The sequence below is a fragment of the Pleurodeles waltl genome, chromosome 6 (assembly GCF_031143425.1).
Source record: "Pleurodeles waltl isolate 20211129_DDA chromosome 6, aPleWal1.hap1.20221129, whole genome shotgun sequence".
NCBI classification, from domain to species: Eukaryota; Metazoa; Chordata; class Amphibia; order Caudata; family Salamandridae; genus Pleurodeles; species Pleurodeles waltl.
Genome location: NC_090445.1, coordinates 1672578521 through 1672602538, shown reverse-complemented (window position 1 = coordinate 1672602538; position 24018 = coordinate 1672578521). Strand labels below are relative to the sequence as shown.

The 24018-nt window shown below is 42.6% G+C and overlaps 1 protein-coding gene across 10 annotated transcripts in view; it reads right to left on the bottom strand.

The window, feature by feature from the left end:
• Positions 1-24018, bottom strand: part of DAB2IP (DAB2 interacting protein) — a 1276993-nt gene that overhangs the window by 719913 nt on the left and 533062 nt on the right. For all 10 annotated transcript variants that reach the window (XM_069241673.1, XM_069241675.1, XM_069241667.1 and 7 more), the window contains exon 2: positions 9856-9959. In XM_069241673.1, coding sequence (XP_069097774.1) covers positions 9856-9959 — 104 coding nt within the window. The remainder of the gene's footprint in view (positions 1-9855; positions 9960-24018) is intronic.

Here is a 24018-nt window from a genome sequence, read left to right as displayed (position 1 = left end):
GTGAATACTGTTAGAGGCTATAGGGCATCTAAAACTAAACCTTGGGAGGACAGAGAAACAGAGGTGATGATGAAAAGGAAGGAGAATTTCAACAGGAGGATGACAGTAAAGAAAACAAAGGTGTGCATTGGTGATTGGTTAAAAATAAAGACTCCAAGGATAAGTGGCCTGATGGATAGGTGTAATAGACCATAGAGGTTATAAAATTATTCAAAATGCTGTAAAACCAGTAACCATGGCATTTGGAGGCTGGGACATGTAGTTGTGTGGGAACAGAATGGTAATGATGGTATCCAAGTTAACAAGCAGCTGGAAGATGAACCTCAACAGAAGAGGAGGAGGAGCACTAGAGAAACAAAAAGACCTAGTTATCTGAAGAATTATGTGGAACTAAGGCTGTGTGTACTTAGTTGCATTTGTTGTAATGATTTGTGTATTCATGAGAATAGCTCCATGTATATTAATTTTGCAAATTGTTTTTGTTGTATTGTGAGGGAGGAGTGTGGTATCTTAGGCATCTCCACATGCTCTGGAACATAGTGAGGTTGCCATGGATATGAGAATGTAGGTATTTGAATGCTGGGGTGGTTGCGACAGATAAGCAACTGCTGCTGTTAATAAGTAAGGCTTATATCTTACTGTGCTGTGTCTACCTTTCACAGCGTGCATGAGAAAAATAATTCAAAGGTCTATTCTTATATAAGTAGTTTCTTGCACAGGAAGGTTGGGAAATTAGGCGAAGATTGCACTGCCTCAAAGTGCAAATAAGCAATGGTTCAACTTCCTACAGCTGTCGGTCATACTCTATGTACTGTAGTCTTTCCTATGCTGGGCTGATAAAGTCTCACAAAAGCATGCACACATGCATTTGTATGCACTAAGAAAATCCCAATGTGGTCCTCACACAACCAGGCTCACAAAGCCAGGTGTTCGTGCTTTGGATGCTCACCAAAACCCTTGCCTTCAGGTCACTGACAGAGTATCGGAACCAAAAACATCATGGGGACAGAATATTGTGTCAAAAGTACTGAGGACCAAATCATCGAGAAACTAAGTGCTAATAGGTAAGCATAGATTTTCTATTCTTCACTCCACATCTAAATACCTACATACATACATACATATATATATATTTTATTTTCATGAAAAAAACAAAGGGTACAGGGATGTTATAATTAGGAAATAGAATTAAAACAAACAAAGTGGGCGTGAGTTATAGTTATCTTAGGGCACGAGTTATAATTACTTGAGATAACTAACTACAGTATAACTTAAAATGTGAGCCTAACTATAAAGCCCCTGTAACCTTTGAATTGTTCATTGAAAAAAAAATTATATATATATATACACACACACATACACACACCCATATATATATATTATATATATGTATATATAATATATATATATACATATAGTAAATGTGTCTATATATACTCCAAAAGAGTTGTTGACTGTGAACAAGACTTTTTTTGGGTTGAAATGCGTTAGTTGTTTCTTGCTGTCTTTGAATAAAATATTGGCTATTCGGTGAAATGGAGTACAGTGATTTCCCCCTTTTTTTGGATTTACATAACGAGGAGTAATGGTCTACATCCTACCACTGGCACCAGCAGTCTGAATGCACCGTGTCAGAATTGTGACCTTTTATTTGGATATATGTATATATATATATATATATATATATATATATATATAGAGAGAGAGAGAGAGAGAGAGCGAGAGAGAGAGAGAGAGAGTTATATATATATATATAGTAAAACTTTGCTTACCTAGAGAAACATACCTTCACAATATTTTTGTTCTTGATACCCTTGACACAATATTTTGTCCCACAATATTTTTCGTGCTGATATTCTGTCTAAACACCACCTAAAGGAGTGTCTGTTCAGTTTGTCCCTAATGCCTGTCTCTAGCAACCTGACCAGTGTACCATATTTAGCGGATCACATCCATGTGAGCTGGAAAGAATTATATATTAGATTCGTATGTCATTCTGTTAAATAAACTACTTCAGCGAAGCAGCACTTCTATAGAATTCTTTACAGCTGGGCAGGCATCCTACAACCCTCAGTAATAAAGCATTATCCTTGAGACATGTCTATTTCAAAGGCCAGCACTCCATTTTCATGGCCGATTAATCACACTGAGAAGTGTTGTGTAACAATAGAATTCATTGACAAAACAGAAAAAGAAAAATCAATAATCTTATAAAGACAGAAAAAGAGAAAGAGAGGTAAATAGAGGGAGACGAGTGAGGTAAATACATAGAAAAATATACTAACACAGATCAATAGCTAAGCGAGGTGTGATATTAACCTATGCTGGGTCTGAGGCAGAATATGTAGTCTGAAGGCGAAGCTAAGGTTCTTGATCAACTTATGAAACTTGTTGAAACCTACGGGGTATTTTGTCTTTTGCAGATTTGCAATTATATGTGAAGTATAGTAAAATATTAAGGAATGTTCCTCCTCCTGCGTGCAGGTTGCACTTACTTGCAGAGCGCAGGCCTACAGTCTGCCCTCCCAGGTGCCCACCTCACGCTTCCCCGTTCCTTGATGTTAGTAAGAAGAGAACTTCTATGGGCTTGGCAAAGCATGTACAAGTAGGAGAATGTATTGGCCGCATATGCCCAGAGGCAGAATGCTAGGGCACCCTTGGCATGTGGTACAAACTTCATCCACCTGCCAAGTTCCTCGGAGTTCATGCCAGGCTGCTACCCTACCACATTAGGGCTCAAGTGAGCATGGGAGTGGACACTGCATCCGAGCTTCAAAAGCCAACCAGGCCCCATGCTTGTGCACTTCCTGCTGAGTCTAGGGAGAGCAAGTGTTAAAGTACAGGTTCGTCTGCTCCGCAGGAGATGCATCACTATTCCCCTGACTTCCTAAATACTTCAACTTATTCCCAGCAAGTCTCAAACATGTTCATTGCCATTCTACCTCTCGCCTTTGTCCATGATGTCTTCCCCTACCGCCATTCTCCTGTCTTCCTCTGACTGCATTCTGAGCATCCTTCATGACAGGGCCCTGCTTACTCCCCTTGAAGCCCTCATTTCCACCTTCTTCTTCTCTTGTCTCTCAGACTTTCTGTGCAATCTCCCCCCGCTTCTTGCTGCTCGTTGGCGTCCATGTTTAACTCCACAATTTTCAAACCCGTCCCATCAGCACACATCTCCCACCGCCTCTCACCGCCCCCCTTAACACGTGGTCTCTAAGTATTGTGTTTAACTTCACCAAGGCTTAGCACATCATACTATGATCAACCATCATTGCATGCATTGTTTATGAACTTTGCAAACTACTCTGCGTGCCTTAATTAGCCAGGTACCATCTAGAACGTTTTTCTTTGCTATACACAGGACAGGTTGGCCTGTGGACAGGTCCACACTGTGCGTACACCTTTTAGACTGTGGCACGTACAACCGCAGTGTGGTGAGAAGTTCTACTGCCCAGATAAAGCACTTCTATACGGAACTGTCCTTCATTTGGCCACCTTCGGAAGGCCTCAGGGTGTTCACAGTTTATCCATTTCATAATACCCATTGCTTTGCGTGGGTTTCCTATAAGCTCAGCTCTTACTTCCCAGAGGTTATATCCAAGGCGGCACTGTCATTTGAATAGTTGAATTGGTGTTTTCTCTGTAACTCTGACCACTGGCATATTTATTTCCTTGACCTCACTCATTTGTACTTCTTGTTGACTAGCTAAGAACAGGCACATCTCTAAAACAGGCAGGTCTTTCGTGGCAATGGCCACCAGCACTCATTCTTCTTAATGTCAATAACTGCATCGTCCACACTCGAGTCTGAAAACTGACTTTTGATCCAACCTAACATTTTCATGCACTCCATCTTTATTTTGAACTCATGATTTCTGCTGCCCAGTGTTTTCCTCTCTTGTATCTGCAGCTTAGGCACGTCCACCTTGTATCCTTTTCACACAAATCTTTCTGTAGTTTTACAGCTTCTTTTACTCATCTCCAGTTTCAGCTAGAATGCAAACACTTGCTCTCTGATGCTTTACAAGAGACCTTGAGTGTCCTTGAAGGTTATAAATTTGATGGTTCACCAAAGCTCGGTTCATTACCTGCAAATGGATCCAGCAAGACAACTTACTGAAAAAAATTGGCAGGTGTGTGCTGGATTATTATGGCTCAGTTTAGGTAATTTACTTCTCCTCTCGACCCAATGATGTCAGCCTTGTATACTGCCGAGCTGAGAAATCACTGTAGTTGGGAATTACCGCTTAAAGTAAACTGATCTTGTATTGATTCTGTAAATGGGGTAAATAACCTGGGTCCCTGAACTTAATGGAAATCTATAGCGTGTCGCAAGAGTACAGCAAATAAGACCAATTTATTCTCCGACAGCAGGGAAAAAATGCCTGTCAATAACATACATGAAGAAGAAGCCAGTTATAAAGGATGGAACGTGTCGGCAGACCGCCACTCTCTAAGTACCACATGCAGTAGGTCTCCTGACTCCAGCGAGCCTCGTGACTTCAGTTTAGCTTTGCGCGAGATTGTATCCTACAATACCACAAAATAGAGAACTCATCACAGTTCGGGGCCTTCAGGATTGGTCTCTACCAAACAACCGTGCATGGAGCGGGTAATTTCAGGCAACAACTACAACTACTTTGTTTGACTTCTAGCTGGGTGTTTGGATCTAATATTAAGCGCTACAGCATGAAATTTAAAAACGATGGGCGAGAGGGACTCCCGCTAAGAGCATCTGGTTTGAATGTGCTATTTAAATGTCTGTTTTCTCAGCTCTGTGATCACTCTTTCCTTTAACCACCTCTCAAACTCTCTGCGATAGTTCTGGAACTACTAAAAGACTGACCTCCCTAAGGGTGACTTCTCCACTCAGTCTCCTTCCAGCAGAGCTGGGATTGACTACTGAAGCGGCCCAGAGGTTAAGAGTGTGTTTGAGACAACAGCTTGTGCCTCAGTCCATTTCCTTATTATAGAAGAGACCACAGGTGCTTGCATGCATCTTCAGTAGCACACATTGCACAGATGCACTTTGAGAACTTTTTAATGTCACAGTGGTGTCTCCCCGATTGCATGGTGGTGTCACAACATGGAAATAAGGGACCTCCTTTGTCCCTACACCGTATTGCTGAGAATGCATATCATCGTATAAGGGATCACAGAGGTACACTGTTAGTGTGACTTCCAAGTCCCTGGGGTTGGGTGCACTGTCAAGGAACCTGAGGCACAACCACAGAGCGATAGACCTTGCCACCTCCTCCTAAGGTGGGCCCATTCTCCTGCAGTAAAAACATGCAATTGCTTTGAGAATGGTCCCTGCCTCTTCTGAACTCTCACGTTCACAGCGACCAACTCCTCAAGATCATGCCTACTTTGTGGGGAACACATATTTTAATCAAATGGAAGGCCCAGTCAGGTCATGGACACATCCCACGCGGGCACGTGCACTGCAGCGTAACAAAGGCTCCTGTGGCCCCCGCAGTGCGGGGATGGGGCGGCGCCGGGGAAGGTGGGGTGGAGTCGGGTCAGCGAGCTCCAAGGGGACACTCATCACAGTACCCTGGCCTGAGTTCAACTCTATATAGTGACTGAGTGGGTGTTGTTTTAGAGATAATAGCTGTAGTGATAAATTACCACTGCAAAGAAATCACTGGATTACCAAGTGGTAGTGTCAGCAGTATTTAGTACACGCCTATTGCTGCAGGCGACAATCAGCCATTTCAACCAGTAGTAAATATCCAACAATAAAAACAGCACTCGGGGGATAGTTTTAGGCCTTTCGTCTACAATAAAATACTTTAATGGGTAAAAATTTACAGACGATACTGAAAAATATTGCGAACCATAAACAAGCCCTAGATTGAGGAAACATTTTCAGGCAAGGTGTCAAAAATCACTGCTTTGTTATAACCTGAGTTCCCAGTGAGTGTCCAACCCACCCTTCAGGCAGTGGTGGCCGCATTAACACGATCTAAGGTGAACACAGAGGTCTTTGGTTGTGAACAGAACCATCTGGCGTTACTTCCAATAGAAAGAAGTTTGTGGCTGTGCATTTACCACTGGTATGAATCCAGAGAGATTTTGGTTGGTGATCAGTTTTTTACCCTAACAGTATTTTACTACCTGTGGGATTTACCATCTATAACAGGAGGTAAGATTTCTACCCTTTTTGAATTTAGCTCATGGCTGTAGACTATCTTCATCAGTGTAAAGTAAGACTTCTCCCAATGAAATGTTCATTCATGTGCATCAGGTGATATTTCCATTCCTGGGCACTACCTGGGTCGAAAGGGAGCAGTGAACATTAATGAATGTTTCAATTATGCAATTATTTTACATTTCAGATGTACAACAATTGCATTACATTTCATATAGATTTTAGGCACTAAGGGCGGGATGTAGATCTTTGCGGAGGAGTTACCCCATCTCAACAATGACAGATATCCGGTTCGGAGAAATTTAAATTCCATTATTTCCTATTGGATTTAGATTTCGGCAGACAGGATATCCATCACCGTTGTGATGAAGTAACTCCTCCGTCAATATGTAAATCAGGCCCTGAGAGGCTAAGGGCCTGATTAAGAGTTCGGCGGACAGTTTTGCCGTCCGCTGAACGTCCGACAGGGAGGTTGCCACCATAGTTGCTGCCTCCCTGTAGGGCCCATTAAGAGTTTCCTGCTAGGTCGGCAGGGTGAAACCTGAGTTTCCGCCCACCGGTCTAGCGGGAAACACCCTACAGCACTGTCTCTGGCTCGTAATGGAGCCGTCGGCAATGCTGTAGGATGCAGGGTGCATCAGCACTCTCACAATGTTCACTGTCTGCAAAGCAGACCGCCAGACTCGTAATGACCACCTAAGTGATGTGCCCAGGATCACAAGAATGTCCATTAAGTGCCAATGTGATATGGTACACATACATTTCAGAAACAATGAGTCAAGCCCTCACATTGAAAGTTCCACATGGGCCATAATGTTGGCTTATCCTGACCTCAGACCTTGTAATCAGTCCACATATGGTGGTTCAAACCTGCCTGGTGCATTCTGCTAATGTGTCACTTATCATTAGGGTGAAATGGCCGGACAAATAGATTTGAAAGGATTGAGTTTATCATTTATATATTCTAACTCCAAAAAGGAATATTAAGTATTAATAATAATAATTAAGTAATAATAATATTAAAAAGCCCTCTGAAATATTGGGATTTTTTAGGCCACAGAATAAACATATTTTGGGGCAGCCTGTAAGGAGAACTTTGAATGTATTACTCGTTTTCAGATAATTCAAGCTCTTCTGATGCCAGGGCAATGTTTAATTATACTCTGAGATTGGGGCATGCAAAACAGCTGAACACATAATGGACTACCAACCATCCACCAAATAGTACCCGAAAAGTGTTTAAAAAAGCTTTGTTGCAGTCATTTCTTTTTTCACTTAGACTTGTCTTGCAACATTATTTGACACATAATTCATTGTTTAAGCAGCTGGTCCTCCCTTTTATGAAGGACACAGCAAGGTGACTTAGTGAAGGTTTAGTGGACTAATGATTAATAATAAAATATGACATATATGCATAGCACTTGTAATAATAATTTTAAACGCCAAATATTTGCAATGCCATATGAATCACTTTACAACTAGCATTCACGCAAGGTCTTTTACCATTGCATCAGGTAGAATCTTATATTTTACTCCTCAACTCTCTTCCCCTGACTTGTACCTCCTCTCTTCCTTCTATTAGTGGCGTAACATTAGCGCCCACAGCTCCCGCTGTGCACGTGGGGGACCCCTAGCTACATAGAGCCCTCTCAGCACAGTACATTGTGGGGACTCTGGCCTGAGAGCTCCTAACTGGGTCCAGAAATGGGGTGGGGGAGCCCTCCCTGTACTTTGCAGGGGGGCCCTCAAGTTTTGCTATGTTACTGCCCTCTATGTGTCAACTTCACTAAGGAAATAGGGTACTCCAACTCTGCTAAGAAGGAATAATGGGAGGCAGGGAAAAAACAAGCAGTTGCAATGCAATAGGTCTCTTATTTTCTCAAGTTAGAGCTATTGGCATTGTAAATTTAGAACATGTCTTTTTTTTTTTACCACATAGATTGGTCAAACCTGCCTCATTGTTTTGTGGTTATTGGGGGCTACTGACATCAGAAATCACCAGCCCTTGAGGAGAGACGAGAAGGTGACTGCACTACCTCGGGTTGTGTAAACGCCTGAACAGAAATTGCAAAATAAGGCTGGAAAATTATTTTCTTTTTATGTTAACAGAATGAAAAGTCTTGCAAGCGTTCTTGCCTCACATTTCAACAAAGCTCTAATTACGTTAACAATAGCAGAGCAGCCTGAGATGTTTTATGGCCCCAATAAAGGAGATAAGCAATGCCCTGTGTGTGTGAGGGTTGGCAGGGAGGGGCCCTGGAGAGAGAGAGACTCCAGATGCCAGGCTTTGCAAGTTTCGCATCATTGCTTCTAGGTTTAGCTACATTCTATGAGAAAGGACATATTGTGACTTTCCTGAGCAATAAGCTAAATGGTTGGGCCGTGGGAGTTTCTTTTGTAAAATAAGCTTACTTTAATGTTACGTAAACAAGCATAAAAATAAGCTTACTTCAGGATTAAATCAATGCGTGCTGGGCTGTACTGAAAGAACCTTAATCAACAGACGCTGGCAGTGGTAAAGTCACATTAAAAAAAACAAAGCCTAGGAGCTACCTTTTTTAAAAAGATTTAATGGTGGAGCAAATGTTCCAGGAACCAGAGGAGAACAAGGACAGCACTGGAATAAAGCCAAGACAAATGTCAGCAGCATGGGCGGAGGTGGGAGGAACGGAATGCCACAATAGAACGCAGGCAGGTACCTGCCTAAAACACCCACAGTGAAAAGGCAGCAACAAAGAAATGACAAAAGTAGTCAGTCTCAGCAACAAATAAAGAAACCAAAGTGGAAAAATACAGTAGTTGGTCACTGCTCCGAAACAGAAAAAGGGGAGGAGAAAAAGGCAGAACTGATCACTAGTGAGCAGTAATTTATAAAGGACACTGCAACCAACAAATCAAATCGCTTTAAGCCATAAGAAGCATACTAAAAGTATACACAAGGTCGAACACTTATGCTCGACCTAAAAAGTGTAGTGAGCAAGTTAAGTACAAAGATCACTTGGTTATGGATTTAGTGAGCTAAAGAGGCACATAAGGTAAATAGAGTGAGGGGAAGGACCCAGAAAAAATTGATGTAATAAGAATAAGGTGGACATAGAATATTAGGTAAGGTTTTAAAGTGAGATATAGGGGAAGAGGGGCTGGAGGTAAAGGTAGGGAGAAGGAACTGTGGAGAGAGCAGTAGGGTAGACTGAAGTGTGGGGGAGAGACAGCTGTTCTCAGAAAGAGGTGAGGTGAGGATGGGCGAGGCAGAGAAAGCTGATATGTTCACAGGGTAGTAGGGAAACAGATGTAGAAATAGAGAGCGAGATAGTTTAAGAAAGAAGTGTGACTGGAGAAGGGAGAAGAGCTAGTGAGAGAAACTCGAGATCAAAATTTAATTTTTTATTTAGTGTCACAACCGCCTGAGAGTTCGAGGGTTATGGTGGTAAGATTGTTCAAGCATAATAAACTTGTATCAAGTACACGCTAGCTGTCAATTTTTTTAAAATGTGTTTATTGTACGCTCCATATCCATGCGGTACTTCTCACTGTCCCGATCTTTATTCCAGCCGGGCCCTTGGAAGGTGGGGGCCCTGGCCAATAGTGCGCTTTGCTATTGTTTTGTAACAGGTCTGGATGTGCCCATATAGGAAAGCCAGGGAGGGTTCAGTAAAGGTGGAACCCAACCAGGGCATACGGAAGAATAATCAAGGCCTTACCGTGACCCGGAACGGCGTGCTGGCAGCGGGTTCCATGGTGGGAATTGTTTCGGCAGTGCTGCCAGGCATGCTCTGCCTCCGGCCAGTCTTCTCAGGAGGAGACTCTATGAGAAAAGAATGACAAACAACAGTGTCATAAATACAGTAAGGGAAATAAAACATAGGATAATGTGGTAGTTTGTATCTCACTGCAATGAACTACGGACGGTCTACAACCAGCAGGCATTCACATGCCACATCCTGAGCAGAAAATGCTACTGTGACGGTTACTACTTTGCTCCTATGCAGTTGAATATGTTTTTCAGTGTCTCCCCCTATGTGCTGTGTGTTAGGTCTGTGACTACTACCCACATCATTGTGTTTCTTTCAATGCAAAAGACACAGCTTGCAATCAACCATTAGTACAAATTCTGTGCACTGTTTTTTCATTTCAGTCCACATGCTTACCTAATCAATACTACCATTTGATTGATTAGGGTATTTGTAGAGCCGCACGGTGACTTCTAGATACTAGGGGCATGTTTAGATTTTGGTGGACAGGTTACTCCATCATAAATGCCATTCACCATATGACACGTGCCACTGGTTGTAAAGCACTTGTATTAAGAAAACAGGATATCCGTCATGTTTGTGATGGATTAACCCATCCATCAAACTCTAAATCAGGCTCTAGGATACAAAACACATGAACCTTGTGTACAGCTCTTAACAGACTGACAAAATGAAAGTTTCCTGTCTATTGGCAGGCTTAAAGTGATGGAGAACCAAAATGTGGGATACTAGGTGTCAGGCAGTGCCTCTCTGTGGTAGTGGGACAGAAGAAACAATTGCAGAACAAACATGCAAAATACAGGATGGCTGGCCAACCACCGCAGGGTGCCATGAGCTGAAGGTGTCCACCCAGGAGGCGGGACACATCTTGAAGAAAAGATGATGTCATTGGATGGACTTAACAATTGTTTTTCCTTCTTCCAAGTAGCTGAGGAGAGCAAAAAGTACAGCAACCTTTTTAACTTATGTATTTGTGATTTTTACACTCTCTGCATTTGCATAGCAAACGAAAGTTTACAAAATAATATTAAAAGACCAACAAGTTTCTTTATTGCATCTTGTAGCCAGACAAATGCTTAAAGGTAAAAACAAGGATGGGCTGTTCGCACCTTTTGCACAGTTGTAAAGTAACTTCTCAGTTATCATGCTTCCACAGATGTGACCAGGCTGTAAGTCTGTACAAAAATCTAAATAACGAAGTTGGGAGACATAGCCAACATAATCTCTGATAGATACGTGAGAAGATTATACCGCTGGAAAGGCGAACTAATGCTGAATAGCAGGGCAGTCGAACCAGGGGTTCAGCTTGGCTTTAATCAAAGCCTGAGCCCAGCCATAAAAATATTAGGCATGTAAATACATGCATAAGTAAAACAGTCTCTTTCAAGTTACAGCTTATTACTTGAACTTTCTTGTTTGATTTTAGTACATTAGATTAAATCAGTGTAATGACTTGTGTTACACAAGAGGTGTTCCCCACTTCTAATGCCTTGATGATGCTGTCGCGAGTCAATCAAGACATGCCCGTTTTTCATGTGCATTTCATCCATGGCCTGTATTGTTGCATCTAAAGCAACAATGCTGTCTATTAAACCACAAACCAGTGAGGCTTTTCTCAGTTGTCTCGAGGTTCTCTAAGATTTGATACTCAGTCAAAACGGGTAGCATTTGCCTCTGGTCACGCAGTTTGGTCCAGCGAGAATGCCAGGATCGGGACCCAGGTTTCCTAGTTACAAACTGCACATTCAGCAACTGAAAATCTCCCTTTTATCAAAAATGACCATCCTTTGTGTTCATTTATTTCATAATCTTAATTAATGCACAATGTATCCCTTGCTAATTAAGTCTAACACACTAAAACATCATTATGTCTTTCTTTAAAGGTAAAAATTTAAGGATAAGGTAAGGAGTGGGTCTATTTATGTTTCTGTGATTTAACAAAGTGTATGACACAAATTACATCAAATAGCAAAACATGGACAACTATGGCTTCCTACATATGTTGATGTCCGCTTACAGATTTGTGGTAAAACATGTAAAAGTGAGTTTAGTTTGACTGTAAACACAAGAAGTACCTTATTTAGATTTCATAGGCTCATCTGTCCTGCATTTAGTAGTATTTGTCTTTTAAAAACTCACATTAGAGTAGAAAAGGCACTGCAAGGGATGACATGCTCAGCTCTGTTTTGGCTCGCAAGGCCTCATGGGACAAGGGTTGGCAGGGAAGCAGATAACTAGCTCAAGCTGGCCAGACAATGGACTTAAACCGGACTCGAGTTTTGCTTTTCTTGCTACTTCTAATGCTCATCTACAGCCTCTTTAAAGTCCATTCCATTTTCAGAAAATAAGGAAAGAAAGCACACTGAGGTAGAGGGCTTAGGTGTAGGCTGGAAATATCAAATCAAGTCTTGATGGGACAGAATATCATCATAACAATATTGAGAAAAATATAGAAAAATAAGCTTCTATACATTTTCCATACCTAAATCCACATGTAAGTACTTTGGTGATATATTTTTATATATCACTAAAAAAAACAAAAGTCACAGGAATGTCATAGTTAAGTTCTGAATTTACTCATACAAATCCATATAAATTCAGGAGCTATAGTTAGAGTTCTATCAAGTTACTATAACTCGTGCCTTAAGGTCACTATAATTCACACCATTGCCATGCACTGTTACCTTATTAATAATGTTACTGCAAACGTTGCAGTGCTATCAAAGATGCCATACAAGATCTCATCAATGACATAATATGTGGAGTAATTAGGCGTGATTTATAGTTACCTTAGGGGCAAATCATAGTTACTTAAAAGAACTAACTATAACTGCAGAATTTAAATGGTTTTGTACGAGTAAATTGAGAACCTAACTATAACATCCCTTTAACCTTTGTTTTTTTCAGTGAATTTCAATGTTTTTTAACGTAAAGCAATTTAAATTAATATACGTTATTCCAACACCCACGGCGCACGGCCTTTGCTCTTGCACGGCAAGGGTTGGTGGCAAGGCCCGGCTTGCAGCCAGGCCTTACAGCCAATGCCTTATAACCACCCAACCCCATGCCACACAAGTCCTTTGGCTGAGGGCAGCACAGGTTGGCCATAAGGCCTGCCTCTGCCAGTGGACCTGTGAGTGGGTGCATGAGTGTTTGAGTGGGTATAAAAGTAGGTGGGTGTGTGAATCTGAGTGGGTGTAAGGGGGTGCATGGTTGTTTGAGTGGATGCATGAGTCTCAGAGTACAAGTATGAGTGAATGAATTAGTGTATGAATGAGTCGGTGTTTTTTCTTTCAATTTTTTTTCCATATTTGTGAATAATATGCAAAAATTTGCAAATTTTTGTGAATCTTGCGCATGGTGATGCAAAATTATTTTAAACCCATAATTTGCACCGAAAACACACTTATATCACACCCCTGGAATCAGGGTACCTTCACCCTGACCCCTTATGCCACTTTCAATTTGGAATTTCACCCCCGGACACCGTGTCCCGTGAAGTAAAATGGCAGCCACAACTGTGTGGTCAGCCAATTGCAACGCTTCTTTTTGCATATGTATTTGTCAAAAAGTTGTGAATATCGCAAATTATTCATGAAATATTCACAGCCAGAGATATACAATTTTATTTTCCCTTTAATATCTCAAAAACTACTAAACAGATTCACACCAAATAAATGAAAGTGTAATCTGAATACCGACAGCTAGCTTACTGCCAAATTTGGTGTAATTCCTTCTAGTGGTTGGGCCTGAAGTCGTGTCTTAAGAGTCCCATGGTAATTAACATGGGAAATGCAATGTTTTTGAGTCCCCTTTTTCACTGAGCCCGCTTGACGGATCACTTGAAACTTTTCATGTACAACAAGAATCACCGCAACTCTTTATTTGAAAAATATCTTAAAGATTTGTCAAACAGTGCCAAGGATATAGGCAAGTCAAAAAAAGTTTTTTCTATGGAAACACAGTTCAAACTATAACTACCCAGTGGCGACTGCTTCTAGGTTATATATATATATATATATATATATATATATATATATATATATATATATATATATATATATATATATATATATATATGAATAGTAAATCCTTACATCCCTCTGTGCTCTTAGCTTTTGATATTTTGTACCTCAATATTGTTGTAACAATATTCTGTCCTATCGATATTCGGGATTTGATATTCCCAGCCTCAATAAAGAGATAGGTCAAGAATTGTGCCCTTTTGCTAAGGAATATGAGATGAGAACCCAGGTCTTTAAGTGTCACATCATGACATTTTGACCAGAAGAGATGAAGCAGGTTATCAAAGTTGCGAACAGCCACAGGAGGCCAACACCTTATCAAAGCACATACCATCCACAACTACCAACAGCGTGACCCATGGTGCAGTAAGTATCTACTTAGAGACATCTTCAACCAGCAAACAAGAGGGTTCTACAAAGACCCACTGTGCAGGATGCTGTCTGCAACTGAACCTTCTGTGCTCCTGGGTGGTAAACTCCACTCCGCCAGTGGAGTTTGCAGAGTTTTGCCACTCCACGCTCCTCTTGGAGTGCTGAGTTTTGCAACTCTCGGCTAAGCACTGTTAGGTGGTGTTTACCGGCTCCCACCCCTAGTAAAGGGTGGCCCTGTTGCTTTCAACGTGTCCTCTCCTGGCCACGCTAGCCCATCACTGTACACCACTGCTGCCACCTCTGCCGGCTACGGAGGATCTGCTTCCGCCCTCCGGTCTCCAGACTCCTACCTTCTGGCCCAGACATGATGGACAGCCACATCCTTGAGCACATGCATGTCCAGTCCGGGGGTACCTTGTGCAGGTTGGTGGGCTTCCTCTACCTTCATAGCCACCGCCATGTGTATAAGCTGGTGACCGGAAGGCACCAGCTGCAGTCCGCGGATGGACCTGTTTCCATTGATGGGCTGCTGGGTGGCTCATGTGATGCGTCTGTCGTCGCCCCCAGCCCACTGCTGCCCTCCGGCTGTGGCGTCAGTGGGGACGGGCAGCAGTACAAGATGTCAGGTGCGAGGGGTTCAAGGGAAGTGGGGGTGCTGAACTGCATCATTAGGACTGAGCCATCTGTCTTTATTCTCTTATGGTGTGATTACAGGTATTGCCTATCAGAGTCTGAGCTCGACAACACCTCAAGGGGGGAGCTCCAGGAGGCGTACTTACAATGCCACCAAATCATGATGTAATGAAAGGAGTGTTACATGCAACTGCTTTTTACCATTGTACTGGAATGCATCTTGCAGGTGAATTATCATTAGCGGTGGGCGGAACTGCATGGCATGTCATGGACTTTTTATGCAACTCTGTGGAATTCCATGGAGTACAAGTCCCCGAGTTCCACCTACCCCTAGTTTACGATCCATTTATCCCGAGGGGTTGCACACTCAGGACCTCTTTGGCTCTGGGCAGGCTTTAAGGTGGAGTCTCGATATGGGAAAAGCAATGTCCTCCTTTTACATGGACCATTGCCACTTTCAAAAGAGGGAACTATTTCATTAGAATAAGCATCTTCGAGGGAGGGGTGCGGTTTCAGTATTATCGCAGGAGGCATGTGACGCTTTCTGTAATACCAAAATGCATCCTACCAAAGTGAGGAATGGATATTCTACCACCATAGTTCCTGATTCTATGATCCCATAAAAAAAAGTCAGTAGATCATGAAACGCAAGCTGGATTGTGAGTGGAGTTTTCCACCACTCCCAATATAGAACTGGATCCCTCACTCCAATCAATGTTGTCATAGGAATATTTTGTTCTTGGTAAGCTAGCTCTGTTGTTAATTGATCCATTTTAAAAATGAGTGTGTAACCTGAGGTTCCCAAGTGCATAATCCTGGTGGTACTAACCTTTCATCCTTCTGAGGTTGATAAAATTATTACAATTGCAATGAGAAACACTTACCACCCATTAAAAGTACCAGGAGGCTTTATATTAGTGTAGTACTTTCTACAACATTGTATGACAAAGAAATTACAGATTTCACATTATCTAAACTATACATGGGTGTTATATGAGCCCCTCCTCCACCTCCATGTTTCATAGAACTAGTGTATCACAAATCTGTTTATTCACAGCACAGGCGGGCATTGATGAGCTGTATACAAGCACTGGCAAGGCCAATAGGTCTTTCCTCTGGGACCTATTGGCTATGCAATAGTTTTAAGTGATGCTGCACTGCATGGCTAAAGAGAGAAAAGAAAACAAGCATTTGCAATGCAACGGGTCTCGCATTTCTCAGAGTTAGAGCTATTAGCAGTTGTAAACTTCCAACCGGTCTTTTCTTGCCTCATTAAATGTAAAACAAAACGGTGGTAGGATGTGGCTGCATCATTTTGTAGGTGTGGGCGTGCATCACCACACATGCACAAGCCTACAAAATGATGCAGGGGCCCTTTTTTTTAATTTACCAATCCAAAATGTATCCGTAATTTTTTTTTTTTTTAAAGGTGGCACAAGAGCTTTTTTGCATGAAAGCAGGTGGGAGAAAGGAACACAGAGGGCACGTGTGAGGTCAAGCAGCACAAAGGGAACACATGGGTGAGGAAACTAAGTGGAGCTGGCAGGTGGGGAGGAAGTACATGGGTCAGAGAGAGCAATGTGGGGGAGAGAAGCACATGAACGCAGGTTGGGGGAGAAACCACCTGCAGTGCTTGATCAATAAAAGGAAAAAGTAGTTCCCTAATGTGAGCAGTGGCAGAACACAAGTAGAAATGCATTTGGGCAAGCAAACGAGACTGAAAAGAATGCCAATCAATATAATGCAATAAGGGAGTTTTAAGCCCTCTCTAAGATCTGCTAAGCTAACAGTAGGCGCCCTATTCACAAAGGTAAACTTAGATGTTTGATGCAAACGTAGACCAAACGTCGAAGTTTACAACTTTGGGAATTCACAAAGGCCATTTACAAGTATTAACCTTAGGTCCGTACCCAGGGCGGGATCTCTGCCCAGAGTGCACACCTAAAGATACTACTTGTAAATGCACTTTGTGAATTCCCAAAGTCGTAAACTTAGACGTTTGGTCTAAATTTAGACCACACATTTAAGTTTACCTTTGTGAATCAAGCCCTAGGTCCTTTGCATCCAAATAGCTATGCTGTCTGGTAGGCTCGACCTAAAAATAGCAATGACATCACCATGCAAAACAGATTTAAAACTCCACCTATGGTAAACATAGATGGTGAATTATGCTTTCACGTCTGCTCTTCTGAGACTGAATGAAAGTTTATGATGCAGATGTGTTGTCAGTCATCCATCTAAGGGGCTGTCGCTTTTTTCTTGCATCATGAAATTATATTGGTTTCTCTCTTCAGTCAACCTAGTGCCTCAAGGCACAGGTACACCAGTCAAATAAGAACATAGTTATGAGCTTACCACCTTTTAGATCCATCTATCATTAATTCTGTTTCTAAAAAGCTTTCAATTTTGCTCAATTTGCTTGTGAGAAACGTCAGTTTGGAATCATTTGCCCAGGATAACAAAGGAATCACGTGGGGTAGCTGAGATATGAATTCTGGTCTCCTACATCCAGTTCTGACAACATTACCCTGAGGCCTCAAGGCTTGTAACAAGGTATGCTACAACAAATGTTAATCTTGTTTCCAAAGTAGGAAGGGCATGCAGATCCAATATACAATATGTTGCCACCCCTCACCAAAACAGCTACTTTGTTGCGCTCTTCCACTGGCTCACTGTAAATGTCGCCGATGCCCCTTGGCCTTCATTTTAAGTGTCATTCCAATTAAATGAAAAAAGCAGTTCCTTCCCAACAATAACAACAAAGATTGCATGCCAAGATACCAGAAGCTAGTTCTATCCACTAATCTCTTTAATCCTACCCTCAGCATCACGTTGAAAGAAACAACCACAGAGATCAACAAAGGTTGAATGTCCATCAACAACTCTGATGTCAAGCTGGATTTTAGATTGAAGAACGTCCCTTTGTTTGAAGATGCCTTCCTGGGTTATAGAACGTTGCTTTGTTTGTTCATGTGTGGGTTAGCTTTACATTCTAGGATGCCCCTTTGGTTGGTCTCGTTGGGTTTAGATTGAAGACCACCCCTTGTTTAAAAAAGTCTAGTTGGGTTTTGGATTCCAGGATATCCGGTTGTCTGAAGAATTGCTGTGTTTTAGATTTATTAGATAGTGTCTGGCAGGAATTTAGAGTCCAGAATGTCACTTTGTTTCATGATGCTCTCACGGGTTTAGGAATTTAAAATGTCTCTTTGCTAGATGACCTTTGCTTGTGTTTTAGATTATAGGACGGCCAGGTGTTTGATGGCCTCTGGTCGGGTTCAAAATTCAAAAACATCCCTTTTCTGATAATGTCTGATTGCCTAACTTGAGAATGTCACTGTGCTTGATGGTGTCTTTTTAGATCGAGCCTACTAGACAACACATGCCCTGTTTGTTATGAGATATAGCCAAGAACACACGCTGGCATGAAGCCCACCCAGTGCTAACCAATCTCCTGTCACTCATTTGCTTGCTTCTTATTCATGTCTCAGCTTGTCAATCTTGTGTTTGTCCCTCTAATGAAGTATTGCCTCTTTACCATCTCTTTTGATTGGCGTTCATCGCTGCTTCCACTGCCTGCTTTTCGCGGGCTACTTTTTCCTTCGGTGTTAAGCACTCCATGAGAGTGCATGTATATTTTCAAGCTGTCTCCCTTGTGTACTTCTCCCCCCAACCTCCATGTTACTCTACGTCACCCGTGTGGTTCTACTGATCTCCCCCTGTTGATCCCTCCTGGGTGCTAATCCTCACTGCTTCCCTATGCCCTCCATGTTTCTTCCCCCACCATGATCTCCTACTCCCTCCCGCTGTTGCTTCCTCCTACCCACACCGCCTGAGTTCATTTCCCCTAAACCCCCAGTTGCGATCACCCCTTTCCACCTTCCACTGTGTTGGTTCCATGGTATGTATTGTTTCTGAATCATTCCATCCTCCCACTTGTTGCTTCTACATCTTGCGTTTTTCAACGTTCCCCACCCTGTGTTGCTTGCATCCTCCATTGCTTCCACCTCTGTTGCTTCTCCTCAAGCTCGTTCGCTTAAAAAAAATGCTTTTGCACAATTTGTTTGAATTTTAGTTACATCTCCAACTTAGACTAGTAACTAAAAATAAAATAAAAGCACATCATTTTATATGCTTGCAAACATGTGGTACGGGCGCCTACAAAATGACGTGCCTTTCGAAAAATGATAAGAGGCAACCTGGTACTCCTTGGAACCTGGGGATGGACTAGTGAAAACAACAATGGTTCCCTTGGTAAAAGCTTTAAAGCCTATACTTCCGGGCTGAATGAATAGTGTCTACAGGCACCTAGAAACCAACAATTGTTAATATTTCACCCCCCAACCTCCATGTTACTCTATGTCACCTGTGTGGTTCTACTGCTCTCCTCCTGTTGATCCCTCCTGGGTGCTAATCCTCACTGCTTCCCTATGCCCTCCATGTTTCTTCCCCCACCATGATCTCCTACTCCCTCCCGCTGTTGCTTCCTCCTACCCACACCTCCTGAGTTCATTTTGTATGTATATACAAGAAAACAAATTTTCTTAAAATTGGTGCTCCAAGAAACGGAGCAGTGATCTTAAGTGGTGAAAAACATGAACAATAGTGCACTAATGCTCTTTACATAGATAACAGACAACACTAGTGTCGACTAAGTCATAGATCAAAATGTTCTCAAACACTCAAAATTGGCATATAGTATGTTGACCCAATAAAGGTTTCTAGTCAACAGGTGAGTACATCGATGTTTGATTGGTAGCAACGTTTCTGGTAATGATGTAAAGAGGAAAAAACCTTTAAGAAGGAAATGACATAATGCGAGTCGGTCCATTCTTCATTGTGGCAGCATCTTTCACTGCAACACGATTCTGAGCAGTGTCCTGACACAGATCTGTGGCAGTATGTGCACATCCAATACTCATGACCAGTTAGATCACGTGTGATCTTTGATATGGATTCTCAACATGTCATGATGTTGAGAGATGTTCCTCTTAAAGGGTTTTTCCTGTATACTCCATTACCTGAAAAATTGATATCAATCTTGTCCTGATGAAGACCTGTGGAATGTTTAAAGGTCAAAACATTGAGGTACTTACTTATTGACAAGAAAACTTTATTGAGATAAAACATGTATTGGAGCAACTATACTAGGATCATTTGCTTTATTATGTATACAAATCAAACCAATACATAAAATACAAATAATTGTTGGTTTATATATGTATATAGACACGTTTAATTCAGCCAGGAAGCATAGGCCTTTAAACTACCCCCGTGGGCACCATGTGAAATGCTTTTTTTGTTTTGAAAACTGTAGCCATCCCTGCACAGCATTGGGGATGCTGTGCAGCGTGACTAAAACCAATTGGCAGAGCCAATCGGTCTCAAAGGGGAAACCTATTGGCTTTGCCAATGCTTTTCGAGTCTTGAGTCCTAATGTGACTTAATTCACTGGACGTTCCAGCTGTGCTGTGCAGTGCGACTGAAAAGAATTGGCAAAGCCAATATGTCCCAAAGGGGAGGCCTATTAGCAGGGACGTCGGGTGGTCAGCATGATGGGGCTGGAACTTCAGATTTCTCAACAATCACGCTGGGAAATATTGATAAAATGTATTATATGAGAAGTAGGACATGAGGGAGAGCTTAGAGGGCTAGGGAAAGAGAGAATTGTGAGGACTGATAGGGGTACTCGATAAACAATATTTTCCAAACTGATCACCATTTTTAAGGCCTTTGTCAGTGTGGGCATGTAAAACCCCAAGGTTATATTCGACTGACGTCTCATTACCCGACTGATAGGACTTGTACCCAACCATTTACATTAAACGCTGGAGCAGCCTCCACGTAAGAAGGTCCTTCGCTGAAGTGCCAGCTCACTAATAAGCACAACAATTTACATCAATTAATTAACATCATGTCAGTTCCTAAGAAATGTAAATGTGTTGCCGACGCAGGGGGTGTCAGGGGACCGACTGGGCACTAACGTGAAAGGTCCCACTTGACAGATAGTTTTGTTGCTCTTAAAACTAAGTGCCACAAGCACAGAATGAACAGGACTTTAAAGTACTTTTAATCATCTCAGCATTTAATTTCACTGAGCCAGATCAAGAGGTTTGAGCATCACAGACGGATGTCTTTGTCCCCGGTGATAACGGACCGTCCACGGCCCCACCAGGAGGTCTTTTGAATCTTTCACGATGTTCCTCTCTCCCACTTCATGGAGTGGTTGGTGGTGATTAAATGTCCATATGGATAGATCCGGATGAGCCAGGATAACTAACCTTTAACCTCCTTACTGTCCCACTGACGTACAGATAGTTCATAAAGAGGTGTCCGCAGTATACCCTAAAGACATATATATGTCATGGACAGGAGCCACACACTGTAAAGGAAGGACACTGCAATTTCTATACAAACAGTGTGACAAGTGCCTGGCACAGGAACATGCAGGAGATTTATAGATGGTGGCAGTGGACTTTGTGGGTGTGCCTCTACCCTGTAGTATTTGCATTTTGAAATGACTATGTGTGTGTATCAACATCTTGTGTGCGTGGGAAAGGAGTTCATCATAATTTGTCATGTCCTGTGAATCTCCACTTTCCCTTTAGGTGTAGATGCGACAACTTCAATCTCACCTTCAAGTGACCTTTTGAGTCTCCAGTCCAACCACAAGAGGGAGACATGGAACTGGTGCCCATAACACCACCCCTCAGACACTCTATGTCCGAAGGGCAGCTCCTGGCGTGATTAGTCCTACCTGATTGCTCTCGCCTCCCCATCCCCGGTCTATGGGACAGGACAAGGGACTTCTAAGAGAACCGAATGGGCTGAGAAAACCTTGTCCAGTGCAGCCAGAAAGGCATCCCTGACAAAGCAGCACCGTCTTCTTCTTGGTACGCACATGCATGTGCAGATCCTATTTTCTGTTAAAATTATATTTGCTTAATAACATGAACACTTTGCACCTGAAAGGATGATGCTGAAATGTACAGAACCATGTGTTCTTTACATAGGCCAAACTAGCTCATGATTAGGCCTCAACTACATCCCGGATTTTGGAGTAGCCATGTTTCTCATTTCCCACTGACGCCGCCTGCAGCAAGACGTGCACCCATGCTTTGTGGTGATGTGCTATTCTCGTAGAACTCATGGAGAAGACTTCCATTACTTTTAGGGCTCACTCACTGTACATCTATTCATTCACAAGGCTGCTATTGTTTATGTAACCAGAGTTGTACTGTTCTTTCCCATGACATGAGGTCAGAGCGGTGTTCATTGTTAGAGAGATAGTGCTAGGTTGGTGGCATTATTTGATGTTGAATTAATTCTGTATTCTGATTAGTTACCTTATGCTGACTGTGCAATTTCCATGGGTTTCCATTATGAATTTGTCTAAAAAAGTCCAGGATTTAGGCTCTGTGCGCCCTTTGTCTGACCCTCTAGGGATGCTGGCAGAGTTCTTATTTATCTACCGCGTATTCTAGGCTTAGACTATTTTCCAGATTTTGCGCCAGTTGCTAATTCTCTGTGACTGATTTACTATGCATTTGAGATTGATCATATGTTTGCCTTCTTATGTTTTAATAAACCTACATGGTTCCCAACTCATTGATCTTGACCCTTTTTGAGTCTCAAAGCTTACTATCTGCTTGCTATTCAAAATGCTGTTTTGCATCTCATCTTAGGGACTCATTTCCTCATCTTTTCATGAGGACAACGTCGTCCTGATGCTGCTTAGGCACATAGGGCCTCATTACGAGTGTGGCGGTCTACAAACCACCACACTCGCAGTGGCAGTCAGGACCACCCCTGATGCGGCAGTCCGACCGCCACATTACAACCCTGGCAGTCAGACCGCCAGGGAACCGTCAGCTCCGCCAGGGAACCGTCAGCTCCGCCAGGATCCATGATCCCGACGGCCTGGTGGTGGCAAAGGTTGTAATCTGCATGCAGTGCTGCTCTGAAGATTACAACTTGTTCTCTGCCAGCCCTTTCAAGCCAGTTACACCATCATGAAATGGCTGGTGGAAAACAGGTGCAGGGGACCACAATGGGGGCCCCTGCACTGCCCATGCACTTGGCCTGGGCAGTGCAGGGGCCCCTTGCCCAGCACCCTCCCAATGTTCACTGTCAGCTTTGCAGACAGTGAACATTGCGAGGGTGCTGGTGCACCTTGCTGGCTACAACATTGCCGTTGGCTCAATTATGAACCGGAGACAATGCTGTAGCCTGTTTCCCGAAAGGCCCGTGGGCGGAAACGGAGGTTTCCGCCCACCAAACTAGTGGGAAATTTGTAATAACTCCAGAGGGAAGGTCGCCACGAAGACAAGAGGCCACCCTGTCGGGAGTTTGGCAGATGGGCTTTCCCATCCACCAAACTCGCAATGAGGCCCTTAATCTCTATGATATCAGGTCACCTAAAACAGCATCAACATGTTGCTGCTTTGGAGAAATAATGCTCATGAGGACTGTGCCAGACAATGAATCATTACAATTTTTTTTTCAAAAGAGCCTGTAATACCTATGGGCCTAATTTAGAATTTAGCAGACGGTTTACGACATTCCAAAATCTAAATCCCGTTATATCGAATGGGATTTAGATTTCAACGGACAGGATATTCGTCACCGTTGTGACGGATGAGTAACCATTCCGCAAAGTTCTAAATCAGGCCCTATGTCTTTCGATGTTCTGGAGTGTAGTGGTGCGTTTACACCATGACGGGGCAGTTGCTGGAGTGGTGAGTGTGCTGGAGTGGTGTTTCATGAAGACAGCACGGGGCACTCTGAAGGTAATACTGAATTGATATCTGTTTCATTTCCCACTTGATGTAGCCAATGTGTTGTTATGGAGACATTTCGGAGCACCTACTCCAGTAAAGAAGGGACGGTGGTAATTTAGCCAATCTGATTGGTTGAAAAGGTAGGGGTGCTGACCAAATACTATCCTTCATCGTGAACGTGTGCAAGAAACTACAAATTCTTGACAAAGCTAGGCAGTGTTTGGCGACACATTTTAGGAAACCTCTCCGAGCCATGGCCCCACTTGGAAAACAAAACAACCCTGGCAACTTTTTATGACCAGCCC